Source organism: Aythya marila (assembly GCF_965140915.1).
Source record: "Aythya marila genome assembly, chromosome: 4".
Classification (NCBI taxonomy): domain Eukaryota; kingdom Metazoa; phylum Chordata; class Aves; order Anseriformes; family Anatidae; genus Aythya; species Aythya marila.
In genome coordinates this window covers 64,433,016-64,460,607 of record NC_139045.1, presented here as the reverse complement: position 1 = coordinate 64,460,607, position 27,592 = coordinate 64,433,016, and the positions used below count along the sequence as shown (strand labels likewise).

The 27,592-nt window shown below is 35.8% G+C and overlaps 2 protein-coding genes across 11 annotated transcripts in view; both read left to right on the top strand.

Annotated features, from left to right (window-relative positions):
• The window catches only part of JAKMIP1 (janus kinase and microtubule interacting protein 1), a 153,271-nt gene extending 136,735 nt beyond the window's left edge, over positions 1-16,536 (top strand). For all 9 annotated transcript variants that reach the window (XM_082758934.1, XM_082758930.1, XM_082758931.1 and 6 more), the window contains 3 exons: positions 13,417-13,482; positions 14,723-14,767; positions 16,304-16,536. In XM_082758934.1, coding sequence (XP_082615060.1) covers positions 13,417-13,482; positions 14,723-14,767; positions 16,304-16,336 — 144 coding nt within the window. In that variant the 3' untranslated portion in view covers positions 16,337-16,536. The remainder of the gene's footprint in view (positions 1-13,416; positions 13,483-14,722; positions 14,768-16,303) is intronic.
• Positions 16,533-27,592, top strand: part of LOC309877524 (uncharacterized protein C4orf50 homolog) — a 35,776-nt gene continuing 24,716 nt past the window's right edge. For both annotated transcript variants that reach the window (XM_082758925.1, XM_082758926.1), the window contains exons 1-5: positions 16,533-18,403; positions 20,666-20,817; positions 22,473-22,611; positions 24,605-25,300; positions 25,513-25,665. In XM_082758925.1, the coding sequence (XP_082615051.1) occupies positions 18,377-18,403; positions 20,666-20,817; positions 22,473-22,611; positions 24,605-25,300; positions 25,513-25,665 (1,167 nt within the window). In that variant the 5' untranslated portion in view covers positions 16,533-18,376. The remainder of the gene's footprint in view (positions 18,404-20,665; positions 20,818-22,472; positions 22,612-24,604; positions 25,301-25,512; positions 25,666-27,592) is intronic.

Here is a 27,592-nt window from a genome sequence, read left to right as displayed (position 1 = left end):
TACATCTAAGCAATATGCAGTCTGAGATTTTTACATCAGACCAGATGTAGCCTAGATGATGTATGATGCTCTTTGAAGGACCACAATTGACTAGGACCTTTGTGTGGCCTGCTGTGGACACCTGGGCAGAGCTTCTGATTTAGGTTCATATAACATTGGCAAATAGGATGTACTCGTAGGAATATATTCATAGAGTGAAAAAGTATTCCCAAGAACCCAACAGGCATGCTATGTGCATTTCAGGTGTGTGTTTGGTCCCAGGGACTGCTCACTGCCAGTTAGAGCACATCCTCATTTGGGTATGGTTTATGTACTCACAGATTATTCCACAATAAAAAGTTAAATATGATGGGTATGGAATAAAACTTTGCTCCTGCTCTAAAGCAAAATATTAACATAAGCAAAGCCTCATTAGCCATGGATATTTATGTACCTGTCTCCAGATGCATTTTACAGTGTGTCATTAGAGTTTCATGTTGTGCCTATCTCGTTAGGCATGCTAATGTTACAACCCTGGAGGACATGTTAAACTAATTCTACTGCCTAATAAGGAGCTATGCATTTTTTATCATTTTTGTCATCTATTTTTAACCCCCTGTAGTAGATAGGAAAACCAAAGGCAGAGAGAGTTAATTTGCCCAGTGTAAGGGAAATGAGCATATTGCATTTCAAATCCGTCACTCGGATTCTTCTCTGTTGTTTCCTTTCTGAAGGCTGTATTTGTGGGTTCTTATGGGAATTGTGGTCAACAATAACCTAGTGGTTGTGTGCAATGTGCACAGCTTAAAAAAAAACAACAGCAAAGCAACCAAACAAAATGCCATAGAATGGAACAATAGTGTCACAGAGCTAATCCTCATAGGATTGCATTCGTCTGCGCTAGCAGATGACAGAAGCTGAAATGCTACAAAAACAAGAGCATATCTGTGTTAGCAGAGTCCTAATGTCTTAAATGTCCTACATCCTTAGATGCTACATTAAATGAACCCTCCTCTTTTCTTGATATATTTATGGCCATTGGAGGTTTTGTTGACACAATGTCATTAGTAAGCACCCACTACATTTATTCTGGCAAAACTGTAGTCTAGACATGTTCATATTTGTGCACTGTGGAGTGTCTTTGCAGTATGCACTGTTCTTAATCTCCTGAAGTGAAGGTTAAGGAGAATGACATGGCAGCATGGTGGACCTTCAAGACTGGATATGAAATGTCCGTGTTACAAACACTTTTAAATTTCTGCTTCTCTGAAGCAGAAACTATGTTTCTCCAACTGGTGATGCAGAAGGAGAAGTTGAGTTTTGTAAATATTCTTTTTTCAGGCTGAAAAGGACTGTCTGAAAAGGACAGGGATGCATATGGGTGAAAGCTGTCCACATGTGAGCCCATGCTGCTTTGTGTGTCTGCTTTTTCTAGATGTAAAGCCATAGTTCTTAGTCACTAGGTATTGGTGTTGTTCTAGTGAAATAAATGTATTTTAAGATGTTAGGCCCTGTTTTAATTTGGTAGCTCTGTTCATCTTTAGCATGCATAACCCCACATTTTTACTTTTCATTAATATAGGTAGAATTACTTGTGTATACCCACTGAGTATTAAGGAAACCAGGCTTCTGTGGAACCAAATTAAATAGATTGTGTGATTGGATCTTCTTGCTAAGACATACAAAGCTTTTATTAAACTCTGATTGCAACGTGCAAATGTGGGGGACAGATCCTTGGCTGAAGCACATTGACAGTATTCCCTTTAAGTCAGTGAAGGTGCCACCATCCTCTCTATTTGTGGGAGGCAAGATATGTTAATTAAAAATCTGTCATGAGCAGCTTGTGCTATTTGCTCCTAGCCATAGGGTATATGCAGTTCAACTGCTGTTCCTGTGTATATTGCCATCAAAAAAGTATCTTATTGTGCTGCAGTATCGTTATAAGCTTTTATAAGCCAGTGTCTGGTTTATTTCTAGCAGAACTTCATTTAAAGTAACATTTGTGCTCTAGCCAATGCAGTGGCATGACTTTTGTGCATTTTGGCTATTATGGGGATCATTACTAGCAGATTCTGTGAATTAGGATGTATTATATAAATAACATGCTTCATGGTAAGCAATATCTAAAAAGAAAGAAAAAATGTAGTGGTGTAGCTACAAAAATAATCTCTTAGAAAAGAATATTTCAAACAGAGCAATACCATATGTTTCTGAAGTAGTGATATCAACTTATTAATTAAGCAAGCTCTATTTACAGTAAAAAAAAAAAAAAAAAAAAAAAAAAAAAGAGAGAGAGAAAGAGAGTCACATGTCCAGATCTCCTGAAAAAAAAGGTTGTGATTTTGTTCTCTGCTGAAACTAATAAATTTTAAAGGTCAAATTCTGCTTTATGTCTATTATATAGGACCTAACTTGAAATATATTCCTGTTGGTTTGGGTGTATCTGTTTCTGGAGTAAAAAACTGTGGAAAGTAATCAGAACCATGCTCTGAATTAGGATAGATTAATTCACATTGCACTGTTGGCAGTCTTCAAACATGAGGAAAATGTATAATAGTATTTATTCTGATTTCATTCTATGTTAAGTACAAGGAGAAACGATAAAATCTTTGAAGGACAGCAGACTGATAGACTTTCAGTTCCAAAAATGGTTGCTGACAATCAAGAAGGATGCAAGAGACAGATTTTATTAATGTAATCCAATAATTTCCCAGAGCAGTCTTGTCTTTGTTTAAAATTACAAGAAAAAGAAATAGAAAATGTGTATGTGTGTTCACTGTGTCATCAGAAGGTGTAAAACTGTTCTTTTCTGAGTTGCTTTGTAGTCACTGTGCTAAACTGAAGTGTGTGTGTGGGAGGGGGTTATTCTAATTTGGTTTAGAATATTGTTGGGTGGAGCTAAGTTTTACAGAGTAAAGAAAACCATCACTTCATTTCTAAACCTGAAAATAATACATCTGTGGAATGCTGAAAGCATCAAAATTCCAGCCTTATACAGTCAGAATATAGATGTAATTATTTTAACTAATTTCGTTTAAACTATTGCCTTTACTCCTATGACCAGGTTGGATTATTCATTGGTAATAAAAGCATAAACTACCACTTTGCATGTTTTACTAGAAGAAGGTATAGCACAATCCTTTTTTCCAAAAAGGTATAACTCAAACTGACCTCTGCATGTCACTGCCATAGGGATAGGTTCACTGCAAATGCAGTGCCTCAGGCACTTGTCTTCATGGGCACTGAGGAAAAGTCAGAAGCAGAAGTTAGGTCTTATTTCATCCTGAAATATCAAAATGTAAACATAACTTGAAATCAGGAAACTCCAAACTCATTTCCTTTACTTTGTTTCTTTTCTCTCTCTCTCTCTCTCTCTCTCTTTTTTTTTTTTTTTTTTTTTCCTATCCTGAGGAGCTAAATTCTTACTGCTTATAGATCAAACAAAGCTATGGTGGATGCAATTCCTCCCTGAGTTCTCCTCGCTCTTTTGTAAGCAGGACAAATCTTTCACACTGCTATCATTTGTTATGTCTGTGGGAACAGTTTATTCACAATCCCGTAAGATTGGATATCACTGTTTCTATCAGATTCTGAGCCATTCAGAAAACATGCTTTTGTTGTTTTATAAGGTTCTTGCTGAAAATCTTCATTTTAAAACATTAATTTGTTAAAATATTAATTGCCTATGTGAAGTAGGAACCTGAGATTTGTTGCTTGATATATTACTGATTTCAGTTAAAGCTTGGATAAATACAGCAGCTCTGTTTCTCTTTGCTGTGTAATCTGTTATGGTTGATAGACCATCTTTTTGTCACCCAGGGAGAATTATTAAGGCTTAATGTTAGACTCTGAATGCTCTGGAGAGAGACAAGGAGATGAAAGCTTACTTTATTGAATTAGAAGAGGATGCTAAGCTCAGCGTACCTCGCGGATAGGCATGAGGAGGTGTTGTCTTCCATTTGTCCTCTCTGGAACATTGCTTTGTGCCAAAGAGAGCTTGGGTTGGTCAAAAGCTCACAGCTTTGTCAGAGAATTCAGAAAGTAGGTGTAAATTTTACTGATGATACTTACACAACAGTAGTTGGGGAAAATCTCAGACAATTTACTTCTAACCCTTTATAGATACTGTCTGTTCTGATGTTTTAATTTTAAATCTTAAGTGTTATGGTGCTAGCAAAGTTCATCCCCAGCTATTTGCATGCAGCTGTATGCAAGGAGGAATCTATAGGGCAACCAGGGATCTTTTATTGCATTTTCTAATGCTTGCAGTTGCAGAATGTTGACTGTTCAGTATATGATAGATTACTGATGATGGTGCATTTTTGATATTCATTAATGCTCTTGAGGGCATCAGATACCATAGATATCTAACTGTAATCTACAGTCATCAAGTATATCATGACTAGGTTAATCATAGTTGACCTGTGGTATTGATTTATAGTGCAGGAGTGAATGTTGAGTCTTTCAAGACATCGTTGCTGCTATAACTACAGTAGTACAATAAACTTCGGTGATTTCCCACAGATGACACGATAAATGAAAGTTAATCTTAGTAATTTTATATATCTATCCTACCATGTTTTCTTATATATGTTTTCTGTATATTTAGGGTTCAGATTTAGGGTTCATGTCTGCTTTGCTAACTGCCTTAGCAATGCTACTTGTATGCATAAGGGATGATAGCAGGGCTGGTCCTATACCAGCTATATCTGAAAAGTCTTCTTTTGTCCTCAAAGAGGTGTGATTCAGACTCTCTTCTGAAGTCTGAATGCTGAAATCCTCTCATCTGAAATTCTGAATGCCCTGTGTTTCTTTGTGGGAGCTGAGGAAAGATAACTCTAAAAAAAAGAAAGTGTACTAAAGTCTGTTACATAAGTGGAGACTAAATGTATTTTCATGTGCACAGTTCATACATATAATTATTTAAATGGAAATTTGCTATTCAAAAACACAAGAATATAAAATAATCTAAATGTAATGCTAAATAAATATTATAGTTTTTAATATTAATTTTATTATTCTTATTATTTACCAGATAATGAGTATTGACTAACAAGCAGTCAATTTTCATATACTGAACATGTTTTGTCTTCTGAGCTCCCATAGACTTAGAATAGCCTTTCTGTATAGATATAAAGCTCATATGGCTTAAATTATTGTTTTCCTCTAATGAAATGAGTAGTTCTTTCTGCCGCTTGCTATCAATGTAGGATATAGTTTTATCATAGCATAAATTCAAACACTCTCGGTGCTAAAAAATAAAAATCAAGCTTACTTATAAATATTAAGCCATATCTTCACATGCAAATAATCATTCCATATCAGGTAATAATAAATGTTTATTTTAATTGAAATTCATTTATAAAATTCACTGATTTACTGCTAGGACCAATGTAATTGAATACATATTAATGTTCATGCTGAGATGCATCAGTGGAGCTGCTAAAAGATTCATTCTCCTCAGGAAGGCAAATAAAGAAATTACAAATGCATAATAAAGATTAACAAGAACAACTCTCCTACTTCAGTGACAATTAATTGGATTATCATGGTTGAGATTACAGAACATAGAAAAGAATGAAATTTTTGCCTGCTTTGTAAAGAAATATCTTGATGAGATTCAGAGAGGTATAGTATATCCAAAAATAAGATATTATTATTATATTGAAATGTCTGAAAGTTATATTAAGTTTATGATCATAAAGTAAAACGAGATGGCAACAGAAATAGCTTATGCTATTGATGTTACAATGTGTTTGCTCATTTCCTTATGTTCATTATGCAAAATCACATTCTAGGAATATGGGACTAAAGGGAGCATTTGGATTCCTGAGTCCAGGCCTGTTACAGTAGCAGATACAACAGCTTGAGTAAATTCATCTAGCAATTACCCATGTAAATTGTATTGTAAGCACAGTAGGGTCTTTTAAACAGCTGTTAAAATGCATTAGATCTAAATACATATATTTATATTTCATTAAGGAATTTTATCCATCAGCTAAGTGATTCAAATAATAGCTAAAGGCATAGCAGTTTATATTCATCTTTGTTTAAATTTATACATATAACATAGTTATGCTGTTCATATTATTAAATATCTTACATACCTGTGTCCTAATATCGTTGAGGTGCTGGTTAAAAGAGTGATATAAAAGAGTGAAGCAATATTGATTCTTCCCTATGTTGGATTGATAAAATATTTCACTTGCTAACTTTTTCTGCAGAATTAGATACATTCTTGATCACCTGCTAGATTCAGAACATCTTTCACGTCTAATATAGTCCATTCATGGTGCACATTCTGTAAATGTATATCAACCTGAACCTTTCAGACATTTCAGAGCTGAGGCTGTAAGCAGCTTAGCAAATCCTTCTTTGTCTGCTTTGTGCTAAAATTATCAAATTGTTTTCTTGGATTTGCTGATGAGTGTAAATCCAATAAGAATGAGTCACAGGAACTATTAAGGTGATTTCTATGCCCCCTGTTTAGTACGATCTTGTGTTTTCACGATTATAGAGGCAGGGCAAGAAGCTTATTTTGCAGGCAAATAAATTAATTTTCTTGGTGTCACTGTCAGTAAAACAATGTCTTTGTTCATATGAGCCCTTAACTTACACACTTACCTAGAAAACAAGAACATAAGTTCTGCAGCTGGATACCAAAAGAAGGATGAAGTTTCATTGTTTCAGCAGCTGAAATTTGCCACAGAAGTTCCTTTCCTGTCACATTTTCCTCAGTTCGCAAAGCTCCTTGATGACTAGAAGCCATCCAAGATGTTGGTTCAGGGCTGTGAATGGCTGGCTAATGCCATGAGTGAATTGGAGAGGACAAAAGGCTTAAATGAAGAAGTCCCACTTCATCTAGTGTGCATTCAGTGCATACTAGACAGTGGGCATCACTGTCCAAAAGCAGAAAATGCCAGAATTCTCAGAATCTGTTTGCTACCGGGAAGGTAACTGAGAGATGGGGTAAAATACCTGAATGCACGGAATGGACTGTGTAATTGTAGAGAGGCATAGTACATATCTCATAGGAATTGGAGGTATTGTAAAAGAAAAATCCCCACATTCTGGTTATTTGGTAAGGAAAATTTGAACCTAGAAGCAATTCTTTACATCTCAGATCTTTCTTTGTAAAGCTGAAGTTCCTGTGATGCCAAACTCTCAAAATGATGACAAATCATTACTGGGCTGATTTATTACCTCCAAAAGAAAAAAATGATGGCTCAGTGACTGCAATCCAGGGCTCACTGAGCTCAGCCGAAGGATTTGCATTTATTAAGTGCTCCTTTCGAATGGGCACTATATTCATGGAAATGGTATTTAATGTAGATGGATTGCTATTGCAACGCCAATTGCACATACATACTTCATGTGTACAGTGTGGGAATGTAATCAGCTTTTTTTAATTGAGCTTTTTTTTTTTTTTTTTTTTCTTTTTTGTTAAAGTGTTCAATAATAAGAAGTAACCGAAGTGTAATGTTATTTTCACTACTAGCTTCATTATTTGTACTTCTTTGATCCTTAATGCAAACTGAGTTTTTGAAGCCAGTGCTATTGGAATTTATCTATTACTGAAAGCAGAGTAATATTCCGAAGCACATATCCATCATCTTGCTGCTGCATTTCACATAAACCTTAATTTCTCAGATGGTCCAGAGATGTTTATCTCCTTGAAGCTGCAGTATAGGCATGGGACCTAGACCATACTAAAAACCGAAGAAAATTCCCTTTTGAAATTAGTACATAGCATATCTAGCTGGTTCTCCATGAACAAAGCATTAGCATCATTCTATTAGACCTCGTCTGATTTGAATGTTCTGCAAGGAACCCATTGCCTTTTTTTTTTTTTTTTTTTCAGTTTTTGAAACTATTATTTTTGTACCTATGGGATTCCTGACAATAATGAACTTGCATCTGGTGTTATCTAGCCTTTTCCTGAGTTTGGATGTATTTGGAAAACAACCATTATCTCTAGCAAAAATATCCAGCTGTCAGGAAAAATGATATGTGGGTGCAGAGACTCCTGAATTGGTCAGAACTGCAGGGACATCCTTTGGTGCATTTGGAAATTGCTATCCAGCCACCCTGCTTCTGGGACCTCACGTTAGCCCTGGCATAATGCTGCATAAACCCACTTGTATGCTCTTTTCAGATCTGTGCTGGCTACTTTTTTTTCATGAAGCGTTACCACCAAAGTAATAAGGTATCTTGGAACTGGCTATTACTGTACCTAGCTGGCAGCAGCCAGCTGGCAGCAGCCAGCTAGGTACAGTAATGTTATGTACTCCCATCTTGGTATCTCTCTGTTACCTCAGAAAGTGTGAGTTGACTGTCAAAAATTCCCTACCAGTATTGGAAGCTGCACAGCAAGGACACTTGCCATCCAAACTTACAAAAGTGAAATAATTGCTTAAGTGAACATCCTGTTTCCCAGAAAGATGAACTTCTCATCGTGAGGTGAAAGGAAACGACTTAAGAGATTTGGGAGGAATCTTCTGTGCATTTGGAAGCTTGTGCTGAGAAAAAAAAAAAAAAAAAAAAAAAAAAAAAAAAAAAAAAAAAGATTTCCTGTTTTGGGGCAATTTGACAGCCCTTTGTGATTGGAAGCTCTCCAATCATGGAAATGGAGAGGAAGGGAAGTATATGACCAAGGCAGTCATTGAACTCTCTTCATACACTTGGAATTAACTGATGTTAAATTTTCCTTTTACAGCTCTGTTCAGTTAATTAATATCATAAATAGTGCCTTCTTAGGGGTGCATTAGGAAACTTTCAGTCCTATGCCTATCACTAAACTACAGGCTTCCAAAGAAAATGTATGCTTTCACTGCCTTAGCTTTCTGGATGCCCTCTCTTTTACCAAACTGTTAGGTTTATGTCCTTTAGGGTGAATGCCATGAGGCTGAGTGCCATCTGCTTTTGCTAAAGTATATATAATTACTCCTAAAAATAATTTATAATGGATCTTAGAAGTCTGTTCAAATTGCACTTAAGTGATAAGTAAGGCATATATATTGTCCATCTTCAGTTTGCTTTTTAAATGGCTGTCTGGAATTGCAAATGGTTTTAAAGATGAGCCTCACTGCTAAATGAGCTTCGTTTGCTGTTCCAGCATAGCCTGGCTGGCAGAGCCATCTGCTGGTAGCTCGGCATTGCAGCAGGCCCTACTGCTCCCTGGCTTCTTGCAAGCACCTACCCAGAAGTGGCAACAAACTTCATTGCTAATGGAAGTATGATTTGTCAAGTAGGTGCTTTCCCTACTAAAATGGATGGTTGGCCAGCCTTCTTTCCAAACTGCAGGAGAACTCCGTGCGGGGGAAGTAGTCACAGGGAGTATTCACAGATCTGCCCATCCATCATCCTGAAGTTTTGTGAGCTTTTATTTGCTATTGCAATTTAATGAATGGCAGATTTGTATTCATTATTTTGGCAGGTTGGATGTGAATGCAGGCGAGGTGGGCAGCATTAGGAATCCAAGCATCTCTTTCACAGTTACGTTCCCTTTACACTGTTTCTGACTGTGGCTCTTTGTTTGCCTACAGTCATTCCTTTGTATGGCCTTGTGACTTGACAGCACAGTGTTACTCTCATCAACCCTGCCAGTCCCCAAAAGGTGCACTCATGTGACTAATGGGCAGCTATTAACCATAGGAACACAGCAGAACACTGCTGCACTTTGTCCCTGATCCTCGCTCTGATCGTGGCCAAATAGTGGGGGGAAGGGGGGTTACTGGAAAAAACAAAAACAGTCATGCTTTTGGATTGTTTACTTGTCTTCTGTCCCCTTCTAATAATAATAACAATAAAGTAAAACAATGGCCTTTGGGTCTTTTTTCAAGAAAGACTTCTCAGTGTTTTGACAGGAGGGTACCATAGGTTTAGTGGCTTCCTCACACAGTCTGTTATGTTGAAAATGCACTGGATTTACTCTGCGAGGTTCCTGAAAACCTTTTTCAAGGCTAGAGCTGAAAAGATCTTTTATAGTGCAATAGTTATACCTCTATATGACACAGTAAGAAAAGCTTGACTTACCGATCGTCAATTTGTGCCCTGAAGCATGACAGTAGGTAGAATTTCTTGATAACAATAAAGTATCTCTGCATGATTTGTTGTCACAGTTGTGCTTTTGCAAACATAAACAAATCAGAGTTCATTGAAAGCAACTCATCAGGTGCTGAAGACCTAAGAGTGAGTCCACAGCTTCTTGATTGCTAATAGTACTTGCAAATAAAAGGAAGAGAAGACAAAGATGTAAGTGCTTATACTGAAACTCAAGCAGTCCTGCCTTTAGTCTTAATTAGGATGTGACATTTTTGTATAATTTCCTTCTCAGTGGTTTAATACCACTTGACTGAGGAACATCTGTTGCTACTTCTAGAAGATACTCTTTGTTAAAGCTATATTTATTTGATGTACTGTATGTATATTTTTAAGTCATATTCTGCAAATTATTACCTCTACATGACCAAGATAATGCTATAAATACAGAGAGGCACAAAGGGGAAAAATAATGATTTTTATGTTACCTTCTGTACACAGATGTAAATCTGTTTTGTTTTTCCTGTTAATACATTGGAAAGATATATTTATACTTTTAAAGTAAAGTCTGCATTTAAATGGAAATAGATAACAGTCAGATTTTTCAGGATATATAAATAGCTGAACTAGGCTGGTTATCTGGCAATGCTGACAAGGTATTGACTGAAATAGTTACGCCCACTTCATCCCCCTGGATTATCTTCCTACCACACTCCAGGGAAACACAAGTAAGCAAGTACAAGTAAACAACCCCAAGCTCTTATACCTGGTGGAAAATTCCAGCCCACTGTTAAATTTTAGAACAAATTCTGCGCCATGGGATACAGCCACCCTGTTTCTGCCTGCCCTACCGATATACACCTAGTCATTTTGAAAATTTTATGTAGATGGATTTTCACTGCTAAGAAATGCAGTGTGTATTCCCTTTAGATTTCTAGGTTATCTTTATATTTAAACTGATGAAGTGTAAATTTTTTTTCACCATAAAATTGTTCTCTGCTTTAGTCTCACCAAGTTTAACAGTTATGAGAGGTTATAGGTGAGAACTGCAAAACAGAAATCTCAGCTCTTATTTTTAGAACTTTTCTTAATAGCTGAAGAGAATAACTGAGTAACTGGAATCTCTTGAAAAGATAAGAAATTCATAAGGGAGTAATAACATCTCAATTTTTACTTAATTAACAGAATTCCCTAATCTGAAAAAATGCTATCTAATCCTAATTAAAATATTCTTTTATAAAAGAACACTTACTGAAAACCCTGAAGTGAGGAAGCCACCAGATGTTTGGGGAGGTTTTTTTGTTTTGTTTTGTTTTTCTGGAGGCATTTTCTCAGCACATATTGAAACAATAGCTCACACAATAAATCTTGAAGGTGAAAATGGTGTTTAAAATTATTACTTCTCTCCACTTACTTCACCATGGTCAAATCTTGTCACAGAGCATGGCAGGACCCCCAGAATGTCGAAGTCTGTCACTTGCATGTGGGATGTGGTTGTAAGTAGGAATCAGCAGAATTAGTGGGAGGGAAATAGGAGTGTAACCTGATGGACCAGACTTCTCAGAGACATCTGCCTGTTTCTCATCCTGTGGCTTCTTACAGCTCTTGTAATATTTCTGGTACCTACAGTTTATGAAAATAAGTGCTTGAGAGATAGACGTATCTCAAGCATGGAGTAGAAGTATAAATCAGTTCAGATGTAATAGAGGGAAAGTGGAATTAATACAGCTGTGCTCCAGGCATTTGTCAGCAAGGCTGTATGAACTTGTATCACATGAGGGTAATCTGCTTTGTGCATTTGTATTATCTGGGGAAATCTCTGAGCAATGCAGCATGATACAGGGGAGGGGCTGATTAACGTCTTCCAACTGCACAATGTGCAAAACAATTCTTGAAGCAAAGTCTTTTCTTTAAAAAACAGCAGCAACAGTATCAAAGCTGTTGCTTGTGACCTGCCTGCAATATTTGGGGGGAGAGTAGCATGCCCTGGGCAAGGTGAGCCTGTGGGGTGGATGTACCTCATCTTCGGGGTAGTTCCAAATTAGATTCCCAATGCTGAAACCAAGTGCTGTGGTTCCCAATGCAATACTGAGCCATCAGTAGATCCACTGCTGCTGTTGGAACTGTTGTGGGTTGCCATGGGTATGGGGCATTTCCCACTATCAGAGGTTTTTGACTTGAATATAGATGATTGACTAGTAAGTTGTCAGTTAATCACATCAATTTATAAGTAATGCCTGGGTGCTCTTCTGAAAGAGATGCTGTTCAGAAGAATTTGGGAGTAATCAAATAATTTGGGAGTGGTGCACAGCTCCTACATTAAACTTGTTGGCCTGTGCATAGAAGTTAGACTAGATGATAATTTCCCTTTCAAAGTTCATGAACTGCTAATAACCTCAATTTTTGTAGGCCAGGCGAACGTCAGGTAGTTAATCCTGAAAAAAGTTGATAGATTATAAAGTCTCTGCTTGATTCCCAGGGGAGATCCCAGGTTTCTGCCTATAAAAAAAAAAATAAAATGAAGCTAGTTCATAAAATCTGTAAGAAGTTCAATATGTTAATAGTGTAATAAAATGCATCCTCAGTCTAAAAGCCCAGAACATAATAATAATAATAATAATAATAATAATAATAATAATAATAATAATAATAATAATAATAATAATAATAATAATAATAAATATATATATATATTATTATTTTTTTTTAATGAATTTATGAAAAGGAAAGAAGGGGGTGGAAATAGGATGTTCAGACAACCACAGTCATATTTTTGGAGATGCTTTCTAGAACTGAACCAAAAAAAATGTTACAAATAGGGAAAGATACATTGGAGATGTTCCCTCTAACTCTGGTGGGAAATGGTCCTGGTAGTGGAATGAGTTTGAATGTCTGAGTGGCATCTTGGTGGTGACCTGAAAATCTAAGTGTGCTGGTATATCAATTATTCTGGTATAACATAAATGTGCTAGAAGCATAATTACATTTTATAGGAAAAGAGAGAGTTACAATGAAATGTAATAGTATCACCTGCTGACTGTCTAAGTGGTAGAAAACCCTAGTTTTCTAATGGGAGTTGCAGAGCATGTAGTTGTGTTGTACTTGGAACTGTGGTGCTATCTGTTTATATATGTTAAATTTACAATTTATGAGTGTTGAGATTAGAATTCCTGATAGTAAACATGATGGCCTGAAGGTGCATCTTGTTTAAAATGCTATGGTTTTGTAGAAACATAGAGCAATCGTGCCATCAGCATGTCCAATATAACTGAACAGGAGGTGTTACATTAATAATGGGCATTTGTTCTCTTCATTTTTATTTTTTTTCATATATTTTTGATTCTTATGTTTTTTTAAAGTAGATATTATAAGTTCTATTTCACTTTCTTGTTTCAGCGGATTCGAGAACTAGAAGATAAAATAGAACTTCAAAAGAGGCAACTCAAAGAAATTGAGGAAAAGGTAAATAAATGCCTGGGCAATGCCAAAGTTCCCTCCTCCTTCCCCTCAGTAATTTATTTTTCCCAGTTATGTTGATGTTAGTAGTATTTAATCTAATATTGAGAGATCTATTTTAATACAAGAAGCATCAAACCTGAAGTTCAGTACTGTATTAAGTGAAGTAACCATAAACTGAACTGAAAATTGGTAATTAGTTAAAATGAATAATGTTTTCTTTACCTTAATGTTGCATTAGCAGGAGACCTCTCAAGGCTTCATCATTTTCTGATATCCTTCTATCCTTCTACTCTTGGTTGGGTGGAGGACTTCCTTCTATCTGTATCATATTTATTTTTTTTCCTTGAGATTAAATCTCTTTCTGAATATGACTGCCTGAAGGAAATTTCCATTGTCAGAGAATCAATGACAGATACACTTCTACTTCATTGGTCTTTTGAAGGTTTAATATGTCAGTGGATAGAGGCTTGCATATACTTGCTGTTGACACTGAGCACAATGATTTCTTGTGGAGGGAAATCCTTTCTTTTGAAGGAGCAGCAGTTTGTATATCTGATGCCTGTTGCTGGTTGTAGCTAAGGGCAGTGGGTCACTTATACTGACTTTGTCATGAGTATGGCTTTTTATTCACCCCCAGGAATGTATTCAATTTTTAAATTTTATGTAAAATTCTGTCAAATCAGAAAATAGGGGTGGTAGTGTTTTTGCCCTATGTATTCTTCAACAAACTGTCCTGCTTCCGAAGGCTATACATAACAATAATGTAAAATCTCAGTTTTGTTCTTCCGGCCAATATATGAGGAAAAAGTGCCATTTAAACACTTCATGATTTTCTCATAACAGATTCTCTGCCCTTTTGGTTACATTTAGCTTGTGCCCTCAGCTGGGTAAGTCTTGATTCAGGCAAGCTTGCACAAATGTAATTATAAGTACATGCTTGACTAAGTTACAGAGCCAAGCCTGATGTTTCTGAAGTTTACATAATCCACAAATGTTGCCCTCAAATACTGAATTTTGTACCCTGTACCATCGTTTTGTACCCTCTTTTCAGAGTAAGATTGGTATACAGTATCTCTCTTTCAAATCAACTCAGTTAATATTGATGTAAGACTAACTGCTGTAAAATTATGTCATCGGATTTCATATTACATATCTTACATCTTTTTTCTTTTCTTTTCTTTTTCCTCATTTTCTTTTGATCTTATTTTATAGTTTTTGTTCCTTTTTTTGTTTTTTTCACTAGCATTCATTCTGTGGCCTTGATGACACAACTGAGCCAAGACGTGTGGTTGGTATTCTTTATATGGTTTTGTACTCAATTTTTAACTCCTAGATTTTGCCATGTTTTAAGAATCATCTATGTAAGACCCTAATACTCTGGGAAGGCTTTACTGATTTTGCTTGCACATAGAGGAAGAGTCACATTTAAGATCCAAATTGGATGTCTTCAGTTAGCTTTCTGGGCTTCTGCAGAAGGTCATTCAGTTTTCAACAAGATATGATTTTGCATTCTAAGATATTGACTGCCTGAACTTCAGTGGGTTCTTCTCAATTCTGTAGAGTGGGTACATTTTAACCTAAAAGTTCAGCTATGGCTATAGGATCGTACCTTTCTGCCATGCAAGAAAACTGGAATATGACTGACCTTCTTTGTGCCCATGCAATATAGTAAGGATGAGACTAAGAAATTTGTATGTGTCTCCCTTCAAACAAAACCATCATTCCCACTGCCCCTTCCACAGTGTGCTGACTTTTTCAGCTCAATGCAAAAGACAGTGAATTTCTTTAGCTGTAGCAATACCTATAGCTAAAGACTTAAAAAGGCTTACCTTTCACACAGAACAGGAAGGAAATACAGGTTAGAGACAAAATCAGTCCAAGCCCTCTTCTCTGGAGCAATGTAAGTGGCATGTGAGGATATCTTCACAACCTAATTGACAGACTATTAAGATACAATTTAAAACTATTTATGTAGTGTTTTGTTTTGATTTGTTTTTTAAACTGAAAATATGCAATATTTTTACTTTTGCATGTTTTCAATTCTTTTTCTTCACTGAAATCTGTTTTGAATTACATTCATGGAAACAGCTTCTGGTAAGACTGTGGTCAATTCAATCAACACCTTTATAAGCTGCTGTCAAGCACTATACGATGAAGCATGATGACAACAGTCAATCCAAAAAAAAGCTATTATATATACCTTATATTAAGCCTGAAACTGTATTATATTCTGCCCAGACTACACGTACTTTTGAAAAATCAGTCCTGTATTATGGACTCTTTTACAAGTTTATACAGCTCCTGGTAAGCCCTGCTATTCAGTTCCTCTTGGGAACTGGCTCAGGTCTTCTGTTACTAGCATTTCTGCATAGGTTTTATGTTTTGAAATGAAACAATGGTAAATGCTGGTGGGTATAATATAATGAAAGTATTACTGACTTGCTACAAGTGCAGTAGCTTTCTTTTGATTATTAGGTGGGATGAAAATTAGGTGAATTTCAGATATATTTTTTACAGTTTTTTAACCCTTCATTTTTATTTTTCCTTTCTTTTGTAAAAATATAAAAATAAAAATAAACAACATAAAAATTTTAAAAAGATTTATAAAATTTTAAAATTTTTATAAAGATGTGTTTGAAGAAAGGGGATGGTTGCTTTTGTTCTACTGATGGTAGTTTTGGTTCTTGTTGTTTTGAAGCTAACATCAAAATTTTAGGAAGAGATTGTGATGGGATGAACGCCAACACTTATTCCTAAATTAATTTTGTCTATCTAAAGCTGAGAAGAATATTTTTTTTTCTTTTTGTTTTATTTTATTATACAGGCTATTAAAAGAACCTATGGAGTGAACAGCTGAGTCCACGTGCAAAAATATAGAAAATTTTTATTGAGCAGCTTTAAATTGGTGCATTTTTTTCATAAAACTGTTTGCATAATACTTGAAGCTGCAAAATATTTGAATTTAAAATTAGAGATTTTTTAAAGATATAGCTTCAAGCTGGAATGATTTAATAATCAAATAGGGACCAGCACATCATAAACACTGAAAAAAGTCTAAACAGAATTTACATTCATACACCAATCAAACACTGGAAAAAAATACAAGTGCAATTACTGGCTGCTATGTGAACTGTTATCTACCAAACGGTTTTCTTACAGTACTGAGATCTTTGTCTCCATTCTGCATGCTTTCAGCCAATGTTGTTTTCATTTCACCCAGCAAACACAAAATCTCCTTTTTAATATCTATATAAAAAGCTAAGTGTTTGACAATGAGTTCTCTATAGTAAATAGCTGACAGAATAAAAAACAAAAGACAAAAAACAAAACCAAAAACTATTGTAAGTTGGAAACAAATAGAGATTTAGAGCCCCACAGTGACAAAATTAATATTAATTTCAAAAGTTGGAAATCCACAGATGGAGAAGAGATGGGTTTTAAAGAAAAGGCAAAATAGAAGACTGAACTAAGAAATCTTTGAAGTGGGTAAGAGCTGCATGGGAGAAGTGAAGTTTTTGAATGTTTCTTGAAAATTAAGGCAATAACTTGTAAAAATAGCCCTGGGAGAATAGAAGATTCTGAGATGGACTGTGAAGTCAGGAAAACAGAACAAATAATACTCTGTGTTCAGTTATCTAGTCAAGAAGAAAAATGGGCTTGAAGAAATTGATGTGTAGATGAATATGATAAGCACAGAAGTATTTGGAAAAAAATATTTTGAAAAGATGGTATCCTTTTGAAAGAAAGTTGATGTTTGCCATCAGGAAGTAAAAATAGCACAACCTCAACCAGCAAAGTTGAATTTACATAGTCAAGGACATTGACTACATGAACTGCAAGAAAATTTTTGGGTGAAGCACAGACTGAAAAAAATGGAAGTTGAAAAGAGTTGATTAAGGTGGAGAATGGTTAGAAAAAAAAAAAAAAAAAAAAAAAGGTTAGCCTTTTCTTTCAAAAAGAGAAAAGCAAATTGCTGTTTCAGAGTTGGAAAGACAATATGGAGAAAGAGGTAATTTTAATTATTTCTGGAATGTAGAGGCAAGCTGACAATATTAAAAGCACAATATTTAAAGTTTCTCCTCCTAAGCATTTTCTTGAAAATCATCTCTGTGTTAAAAGGGCTATGTGCAAAACTACAGAGAGACAAGTCTGCTCCCATGGATGCACTGAACTCCAACACAAATGTAGAGTGGAATGATGGTTATGATAATATATCAGATAAAGAGGAAATTATGATTGAAAAAAAAATAATACGAGGCAAAGAACAATCAAGGCAGCACAAAGAAAGCTAGGGAACAGATGTATCATAGCAACTGCATATCTCACTGTTGGAGGTGCAGGAAGCAGCCTCAAAAGAAGCCAGTTGTCTCAGATAATATTTCAGGCTCTGAAGTAAGATCAGAGATGTAGTCCTCATGAAGAATCACCAGACAAGGTCGTTCATCTGCTGAAGGAGCTGAGGCACCCAACAAGATTAATTCAGTCAGATGCAGAAAACTGCAGTTCATGTGAGGATCTGAATAATTCTGTTTCTTGACACAAAGCACAATTTAAGTTAGAAATGATCAAGCCGGTCACAAGGATCATGCAAAAGTTTGGAAACTTGCAATGTTTTGTTCAAAAAGAAACAAGCATTTAAAGAATGTGTTAAAGCTTTTAGCAGTTTGATGACAGAATGTGGAAAAATGAGGTCTTCACTGCAAAAGGAAAAGTTTTGTCATAACTCTGAAAAGAAGGACCATAACCAGAGATAGTCTGAGCTTTGGATAACAGAACCAGGTACCAGTGATGGAACAGAAATTGGAAAGTAAGATTAGATTTACTTGGTGAAGAAACACTTCTACTAAATGTTTGCTCATCACTGCGTTGGAAATTGAACCAGAAGCATAAACGTGGGATGGTCATTCAGCATGTGGCTGCAATGGTAAGTGCTCAGCAAAGACAGGAGATGGTCTTGTTACAAAGCGGAAAAGGTATGAGCAGTTTTTATTGTCTTCTATGCATTTCATTATATTGTAATTCAGACATGACAGTTTTCTCAAAGAAACTGGCTGATTTGGGTGAAATTTTCCATGACATTCATGATGTTTTTATTCTGTCCTGAGCTAGCAGGAATGTAGTTTTGAAAAACTGAATGCAGCATTACAGTCTTGCTATCCATTGCATGTTGCTATCTCCTATAAACCTGATAACAGGTATTATGTACTAACTGGTTATATTCAGTCTAAGGTATGATGTACTAACTGATTGTATTCAGTCTATGGAAGATGCTGTGTCAGATTATTACTTCCTGTGACACAGATTTTAAATAATCTCTCCCAGCTGTATAAGCAAAGAAAGAAACAGTGAGTTTCTGATTTCTGAGATCAATTGTAACAGCTTTGCTGGTCTTATGTTGAAGTACTCAGTACTTTTCAGGATGAAGCATGAGAAGCATAGAAACCTCCTGGATCATGGGGAATGAAAAGACTTGAGAAATTGTTCTATTAACTTTTGTGATATTTATATCAATGACTAAAAGTCCACTTATAAGCAAGAACATACAGTAGAAATATGTGAGTAGAAATCAGTGTAATGATTTTAAGTGCTAGTTTATTTCCTGCCTAGTCTTTCCTCTCTTTTTTTATCTGGTGGCTACTTTCTGCAAAATGTCCCGATGTGAGTTTTTCCTTTTCCAAATTATGAGTCATATACTAGGCTGGGACACAGCTGAAAATCACATTAATTTAGCTTGCACTGTAAATTGTTAATGTGCAGAGTAGTAATGTCCGCTATTACTACATATATTTATTTTGTACATATATTTTGTACATACATGTATATTAATTTAGTACACAGGGGTGCTTATTGTCTGGGAGCATGCTTCCTATTCAAATTCGCTTTACAAATAATACATACAGAGAAAATGTTAGAGTCTCAAGGAGTTCAAAATCAAAGATTCTGTTCCCTTTGGCAAATTATACAGGCCAGGGAAAAAAAACATGAATATGCTTACAGCTCTTGGGAAACCAAGGAGGGACTTGGGCTGGTAAGTCTAGAGAAGCTCTTCATAAGTGTTTTAGTTTTGTTCTCCATGTACATGGATTTGTGCTCTGTTTGCCTTTCCACACTTCTAGTTTTTAATATCATGGCTTCTCAAGGGATTGAGGAGTGGCTGAATCTTTTCAGGTCTAGGTAGTGGGCCTCACGTAGCTGATATAAAGCCAAAGAGTGGTACAATAGGCCAAAATACATTACATTTTATGTAATTCACCATGGGTGCAAATAGCACCTATCAAAACGTGGGGCACTAAGAGAACTGTTTGTTTATTCTTTTTGCACTGATTTGATGTTATTTTTTTCCTCTTCAGTGGCAAAAAAATGTTACTTTTTTTTTTTTTTTCTTGGTGCTGCAGATCCAGCATTTGTTTAGACAACAATACAAAATAAAAAACAAACAAGAAAAAGCAAGAAAATGTAATTGCATTATTTTGTGATAAAGAGGTCCAGTCGTGGTGGCTGAATTCCAATTATAGGTCCAATTCCAAACCTATATAAATCTAGAGAAAGCAAAGGCATTTCAACTGTCAATTATTTGCCTGTTTTTTAATGAAGACAGTGTATATAAATGAAAGTGAACTATGGGCTGAGGAACTATTGCTGAAATAGGTAAAGGAAAAGAAAAACATCTTGACTTTGAAACCCCAAGTTTGAAAGTCCCTCTTAGTCATAAATCTTTTGTCTTAAAATAATAAAAATATCATATGTTTATCTAAAATAAGATCTTTTATGATAAAAGTACTCGGTTTTATCAACTTTTATATTTAGTAGAAAATTATTCCCTTTTTAAAAGTTTGATACCTAATTCCTTCATGAATTAGTCTAATTGTATCTTTTATAATGATCTCATATTGTAAACTGAAACTCCTTTGAGTTTCACATGCTGAATTACTTTGAGGCTAATGAAATAAAACTCTCTCATAAATAATAAATGTTTTCAGAACTGAGGACTGTTCATCTGACCATCAGAGAAGCTTAGACTCATTGCATCCTTAGACTGCAATACATTGAGAATTTAATTTTTTTCATCATGGATCCTTTATCTGGGAGAGAACAAGAATTCTGTTACTGTATTAAAATGCTTAGTGATGAAGGTTATGATACTCTGAATTTTAATGTTAAAATTGATACTTCTTGGATTTCCCAGGAATTAGAAGATACAAGCAAACCTGATGAACAAGCAAACAGTGCTGAACAAGAAAATTTGAACCTCAGAATGAAAAAGCTGGAGAAATCGGAGCAAGAACTGAAAGGTGTTTTACAAGACTACATGGATTCAGATTCCATGCTAAGAAATAGGTAAATAAATTTCTTTCTTTGCATTTGAAATTAATGTTACATGACAAATCTACACTTCATTTTGCTTCATGTAGTGGATGTCAAATGATTTGTGCAAAACTAGTGAAAAGAAAGACTATCCATTTTTAGGGGTCTAATAAAATGAATTTATAAGTGTTTTGTGTAGCTGTCAGAATAGAAATTCAATATTCAAATTTTTTACATCAGATTTATAGCATGATCTAGAATCTACTAGCACATAACCAGAGAGCCTTCTCAGGATATTTCATCCTTAAATGTTCATAAGGTGTAAATTCTCCTTGCAGAATATATCACTTTTCTTTTAAGAGTTAATTTTGGAATAGGAAGATGTAATTATGTTTAAATTTGAAGTTTTGTGCTGCATAGAAGAAATTCCTTGTTTCAAAAAGAAGCATGGAGACATGTATGTTAATGCTAATCATTAGTGTAGTTAAAGATGTCATTAAACATTAATTATGTAGTTGACTGGAATAATAAAATTGAGTTTTTGATGCCTGACAATTGCAGGCCAGGCATCAAAACAAATTCTCCAAACAAAGCTAGAGAATTTAAAGGATGGAAAATTTAAATGGCATTTAAAATGACTACTTGTATAATTTCTGAATTGCTTTTTTTTCATCAAGAAATTTGGCCAGAAATGTTTTAATAATGTGCTTTTTGTCAAAATAAAAATGACTATTTATTTATTTATTCATTTATTTTGAATAGAAGCTTTCATGGGAATAGGCCTATTTTAACAAAGATTTTTGGGAAGAGGGGAGATGGGAAGAACTTTATTTAAAATCAAAACAGAGAAAGTATGAGAAAACAGTTCAAGGAGAGTAGATGACCAGGAGAAACCTGCCTGGGTTATAGGAAGCCTGTTTTCATGTATCTTGGGTATCCTGTAGAAAGAAAAGCAATTCTGTGCCACAGGTTCTTGTGGCTGAAGCACAAATAGACAAGGCAAGGAATGATGTGGAAGGCAGAACTGATGAAAAATACACAGAAGCAGAGTCAGTAACTCTCCCTAGTCAGGGCAGAGTTTTGGGCTGATGTGGCCAAGTTTTCTACGGTACCTGTGTTGGAATAGACTGTGCTAGTGCCAGTGATGGGGAAGAACCTCATCAGGGTCACTTTGATAAATGGATAACTTATTTAATGGTACTTATTTAATGATGTGTTTTCTATCTTTATCCTGTTATGTTAATATGATGGAACGCATTCTCTGTTGTCATAAAATTTGAGTTTGCTAAACATGAGCCTGGCAAAATCCTGTGATTGGATACATGTACAGACCAGAGTTGTGGTTATCCTTAACAACTTACGATTGTTACTTCATATGACATGCCAAGCTTCAGTGAATTTTGATCTTGTAAATGTGTTTGCTTATGGTTTTCATATTAAACGAGCAGAGAGAGAATGAACATAGACACTGTCTTTAACAGCTTTGAGAGTCACCAGTGAAATGTGCAAACCCCAAGACTCTTACTGGTAATGAAGTTTTTATTAGTAGTAATCAAATATGTGTTACTATTTTTATTGTTGGGAGAAAAAAATGAAAAAATAAAGATAAATAGATGCATTGCTAATGACATCTGAAATTATACTGTTCAGTATTTACTCAGCAAAGATCTTCATTCTCAATATCACAGGATGAAAGAGCTGGAGCTGTCACACAAAACCCTTCTTATGATGATTGATCAGCTAAATGTGAAGGTGCACCAGGTTGAAAATGCAAATGTGCGTGTTAAAGGGAAAGTGCGAGTCATTTGGGAGGAGCTGATGAACTTGGTAAGGAGGATATTGTTTCAAATGACCTAGTTTAGCTCCTCTGTATAGTAATAATTTATAAGTCAATCTCATCTCCAGTGACTTGTCTTTTTTTAGGCAATATATCATCTCAGCCTTGCTCTTTTTATATAACCTGAGTAATTAGAATAACTTTTTTTGTTTGTGCCTCACTTTGTGTTTCTCTGATGTTTATGACAGCACTGACATTGTTTTCATTTGAGCCCTTGATCTTTGGGATATATGCTCTCACTTCCTTCTTTCTCCCCAAAACCCAATCAACCTATTCCTTCTCCATAAGTCAGATTTACCTTTCTGGCACCGTAGTGAACAATTTTTTTCACATACCCCTGTCCCCCCTCCACGTGATACAACAGCACAACACAACCATGACAACCTGGTTCCTGTACAAAACGCAGCTGCTCAACCTGTCATCTGATTCTTGAATTGCTCACATATTTTCAAGCTGGGCCTTGTCTGCTGTTGCAACCACTTCTATCTTCCTGCTAGGCTTTGGGTCCATGTCAATATCCTCTTGCAGCTTTCCCAGGTTGATCTGTGCCTTTTTCCCTGTGATGTGCAGTCATGTGGGTCACATGGATGGGCTGCAGATTCCATCCAATGTGAGCCTTTCTCTGCAGGGCGCATGCACCTCCTACTGCTGATTTCCTTCCCTTGCAGCTGCCTCTCCCCCACATTTTGAAATTATCAGCTCTTCAGTGGAAAACCCTCAGTTCTCTTGAGCATTCGTGTATGCATAGGAATAAATATGTATGTATCAGGAGGCTCGGCTGTTGTCTGATAACTCATACAACAGACTTTATTCCCCTATTTTGCACAGCTCATTGGATGGATCCGTTAAAATGGAGAAGGAATGGAGAGAATGGAAAATGTTCTTCTGGGACAGTCTACAGTGAAACAATGTCTTTTAATTCAGTTTATCATAAGATACACTTCCACTTTATCAGCATTTTAAGTCAAGGTGGAATAATCTGACAGGACACTAGCACTATGTGGTACAACTCATGAATATGAGCAGTAGTCTTTGCTTTTTTGATTAAAAGTGAAATGTACTTCTCAAGATTCAGGAAGCTTGTATTTTTATATCTTCCCATCAGCAGTTAAACAAACAGAAATAAGAACCACACCTACTTCACTTTGTATAGCATTTCAGCCTGGTGTTCCTCCTCTCTTGTCCTTGCTGGTGAACACTTCTGATGGGAACATACCAGAAATCAAAAAGACTGACCAAAGAAAGTGCTTGAAGAAATACAGCAATGTCTCTGTCCTTCAGTCTTGCTTAAAAGCTGCCGCAATTGGCACTATGATACTGGTGGCTGTTTCTCTGCTCAAAACAAGGGCAGCAAGTGAATCATGAAAGCCTTTTCTGCCTCTGCCTTTCGTTAACTTCTTTCACCTCTATATGTTTAAGCATACTTTGGTGCAAACAAAAATACTAAAGTCTTTCTCAAAAAGGTTCTAAAGTCATCTGTTCTTTTCTCCTTTTACCATCGGCTCATAAAAGGAGCTGACAGATGACAGGTATGGGGAAGGGCAAAGGGCAAAAAAAAAACTTGGTCTCTTACAAGTGCATCTTCTGTTTTCTTCAAAAGAACCATGGCTTCCCTGTCTGTAACACCTCAGTACTGCATCAGTGTCAGTGTCAATGATGTATTGTATAGTTCAGAGCTGGTTGTATGAATTTCAGTCCAAGGTTTCTTTTTATTTAAATATGCATTGTAAAACATGCAAAAGAATGTGAAACTTCCTGTATTTTTTGCTTTGTTTTTCCTTCTGAGATATTTCAGTGAAATGATAAAACAGCTCAGTTTGCTCTGAATGCAGGATTTTACTGGCTTTTGAATATTTCTACTTTTCTGAGTTTACAGAAAAAAAGGGCAGAATTAAAATTAAGAAAAAAAAAAATAAGAAAAATGGTAAGAGAAGAAGAGATCTGGTATTGAGATGTTAACCATACAAATCACTGAAATTATAGGTTGAAAACCAAGAAAAGTCAGAGAAGAAGCAAAAGGAAAAATTACATTGGCTTCAGGAGCAGCTGAAGACAAAAGAAGATGAAGTAAAAAGCCAGTCAGAATATTTTGAGCACTACAAGCAAAAGCAGAAGCGACAAACAACAATACAGAGAGAAAGGGAATGTTACCTGTGGGGAGAGGTGTCCAGGCTGGAAAAGCAAGTGTTAGATCTCAACGCCCATATTGCTTGTTTGACATCTGAGTTAGAAGAGGGAATGGCACAGTGTCTCCAACAGAAGGTGGAATCAGCATCCACTGGGAGTCAGGGCTATAAACTTTCTGAAATGGAAGTAATGGAATTGAAAACTTGCATTGAAAACATGGAGCATATCATGAAAAGCCATGTTGAGTCATTTCAGCAAAATCTAAAGTTCTTAAAGGAAAAAGGGGAGGACAACAGAAGAGAAAAGGCAGACCTGCTGACTGAACTCCAGTGCTCCCAGGACACTGAAGACTTTCTCAGGAGAAAATTGGAAGAATCTTGCAATTATGTTTATAATCTGAAATTGTCTGAAATCAAACTACAGAAACAAGTGGAAGACCTTTTGGATGAAAACAGGATTTTAAAAGATCAAAGTAGGGTGAAGTTAAAAAAGAAGGAAGAAAAGGACTCACAATTTACGAGATTGGAAAATGGAGACGGTAGTGCTGACCTGGTAAGTAAATGTAAGGTGAAGTATAACAAACTTTTATCTTTGTATCACCTCAGATTATACTTGTCATTAGGTATACAAAGGAGATGCAAAACAGGCTTTTTCCTTCCTGAATTTCTTTCCTTTATTTCTGTTGATGTATTAGAACTTCAGTGTCTAATTCACACCGACTGGAATCAGTAGCTGGAGTTTCATTGTATCACTGCTTTTACTAGGTGCACATTGAGGGCACTTCACAAATCTCGTTTCCTCACATTTTAAAGCGATGTGCACAAGGCAAAAACTCTCAGTTGGCACCTGAAAGAAAACCTGGGAGAACTTCTAAGACTCGTGGACACCATTCAGAGGAAGAGTACACATATGGTTGGGTGAGTTTTTGCATCTTATTCATTCTCGGATGCTGAAATAAAAAAGCATAACTGAAAATAAATCTTGGCTATGAGATCTGGATAATGGAAAACAAGGGAAGATGGATACCGTATTCATGGCTGGAAGTGAGTTGACATATTTGATGGTTTGCAGCTCCACATCATTGTGATGTGCTCTGAATACACTGAATAGGTTTTCCTTGCTTCACTCAGTTCACTCCAGCATTGCATGGGAAAGCTCTGCATTTACTGTAATATGGCATTCAGCCTCTGCCAATTCATTTTGCTGACAAAAAATAATTCTTTTAATGCAGAGAACTCAAGAAAGATTTTATTCTTTATGCACTCAGTTAGAGGGTATTTTTAGTCTGGTGATTTGTTAAGTAAAGTGAAATAAGTTAAGCCTCATGCTCAGCTATCCCATTCAGATTGTGACCTGATATCCCTAGAACTATCCCAATTTTAACTGCAATTAACTGAGAGGTAATGGGCATGAATAAAATCCCCTTAGTGTAGGAGGACAATCACACTGAATAATTCCAGGACTGGGAGAAAGTAGAGAGGATCCTTTGTGCATACATGCCTAGAAGAAATCAAGAAGATTTTAATCTGGTACTTGAACACATCTTAACAGAAGTAGTGATTTGGTACCATTTCTGGCTTTATAATCCCAAAGAAGTGAGTTCCAGGAGCTTTTATTTTATTTTATTTTATTTTATTTTATTTTATTTTATTTTATTTTATTTTATTTTATTTTATTTTATTTTATTTATTTATTTATTTATTATTTTTTGTGTGTGTGTGTGTGTATGTATGTGTGTACCAGAAAATGGTTGGTAAGATTCTTCTGCAGAACATAGATGACCTCTACTTAGCTGCTCCGATTTGGCAGAAGGACTCACTGCTATTGCTCATTTTTATACATCACCTGAGCCAAGCTTAAGATATTTTTAGAGACTTGGAGTGGGCCATACGCAGGTACAACAAACTAGTGCACTGTGAGGAGGCTGCCCAACTAAAATCAGGCAGGTCGAGGGCTTTCAGAGCCAATGAATAAGTAGTGGAGAATTGCTTTGTTTGAGAATATTCAGAAAGGGAGAAAGTAAATGTTGAGTTATGTGAAGGTGTGAGAACAGGGTATATCAGCTGACTAATTCTCAGGCCATTGCCTAAGACTAATCCAGAAAGTCTTCAAGAAATAGAACCAAATCTCTTTTATTCTATGCCGTACCATGGTAAAAAGTTATTTTTTTCTCCTACACAAAGTTTACTAATCTTTTATTTTCCAACTATTCATTTATAGCTATGTTGTCTTACGAGTTTACCAAGTTTATACCTTTGGTATAAATGAACATGCTATAATACATGCTAAATACTTTGTTCTGATGCACAGTTGATTGTGTTCCTTAAATCCTGTACATAGCACCAGCAGCATCAAACCTTGTGTAGTCTGCATTACTGGTTGTATTTTCCTCCTTTTTTTGAACTGCTCTGAATTCACATGGATTCTTCCTGTAGAAAATAGTGTCTTGAAATAGTAGGAAATACATTTCAGTATCTATGATATAAGGAGGAGGGAGACCTCTGGTGTTGTATTGTAAAACTGAAGAGGGCTATTTCCCCTCAACTCATCTTTTAGTATCACCTATTAAAAAAGAATTTCCTAATCTCATTACATTGGTCTTGGAGTATTCAAACCAAAAGAGTTACAAGAGAAATCCTATTTAAGCTCTTCATACTTTATCACCAGGAATACAGATGAGGAGTTGTATGCAATACAAGAAAAATTTTCATGCTGTTACTTTTCTGGAAAGCTGCTGGTATATAATTTTTCACTGAAAGAGCAAATAGGATCATTTGTCTATTCCTCAGCCAGGAAAAAAGTAGTTTGTAAAGGCAGGCTTAGCAGACCCGTGTGAAATACACA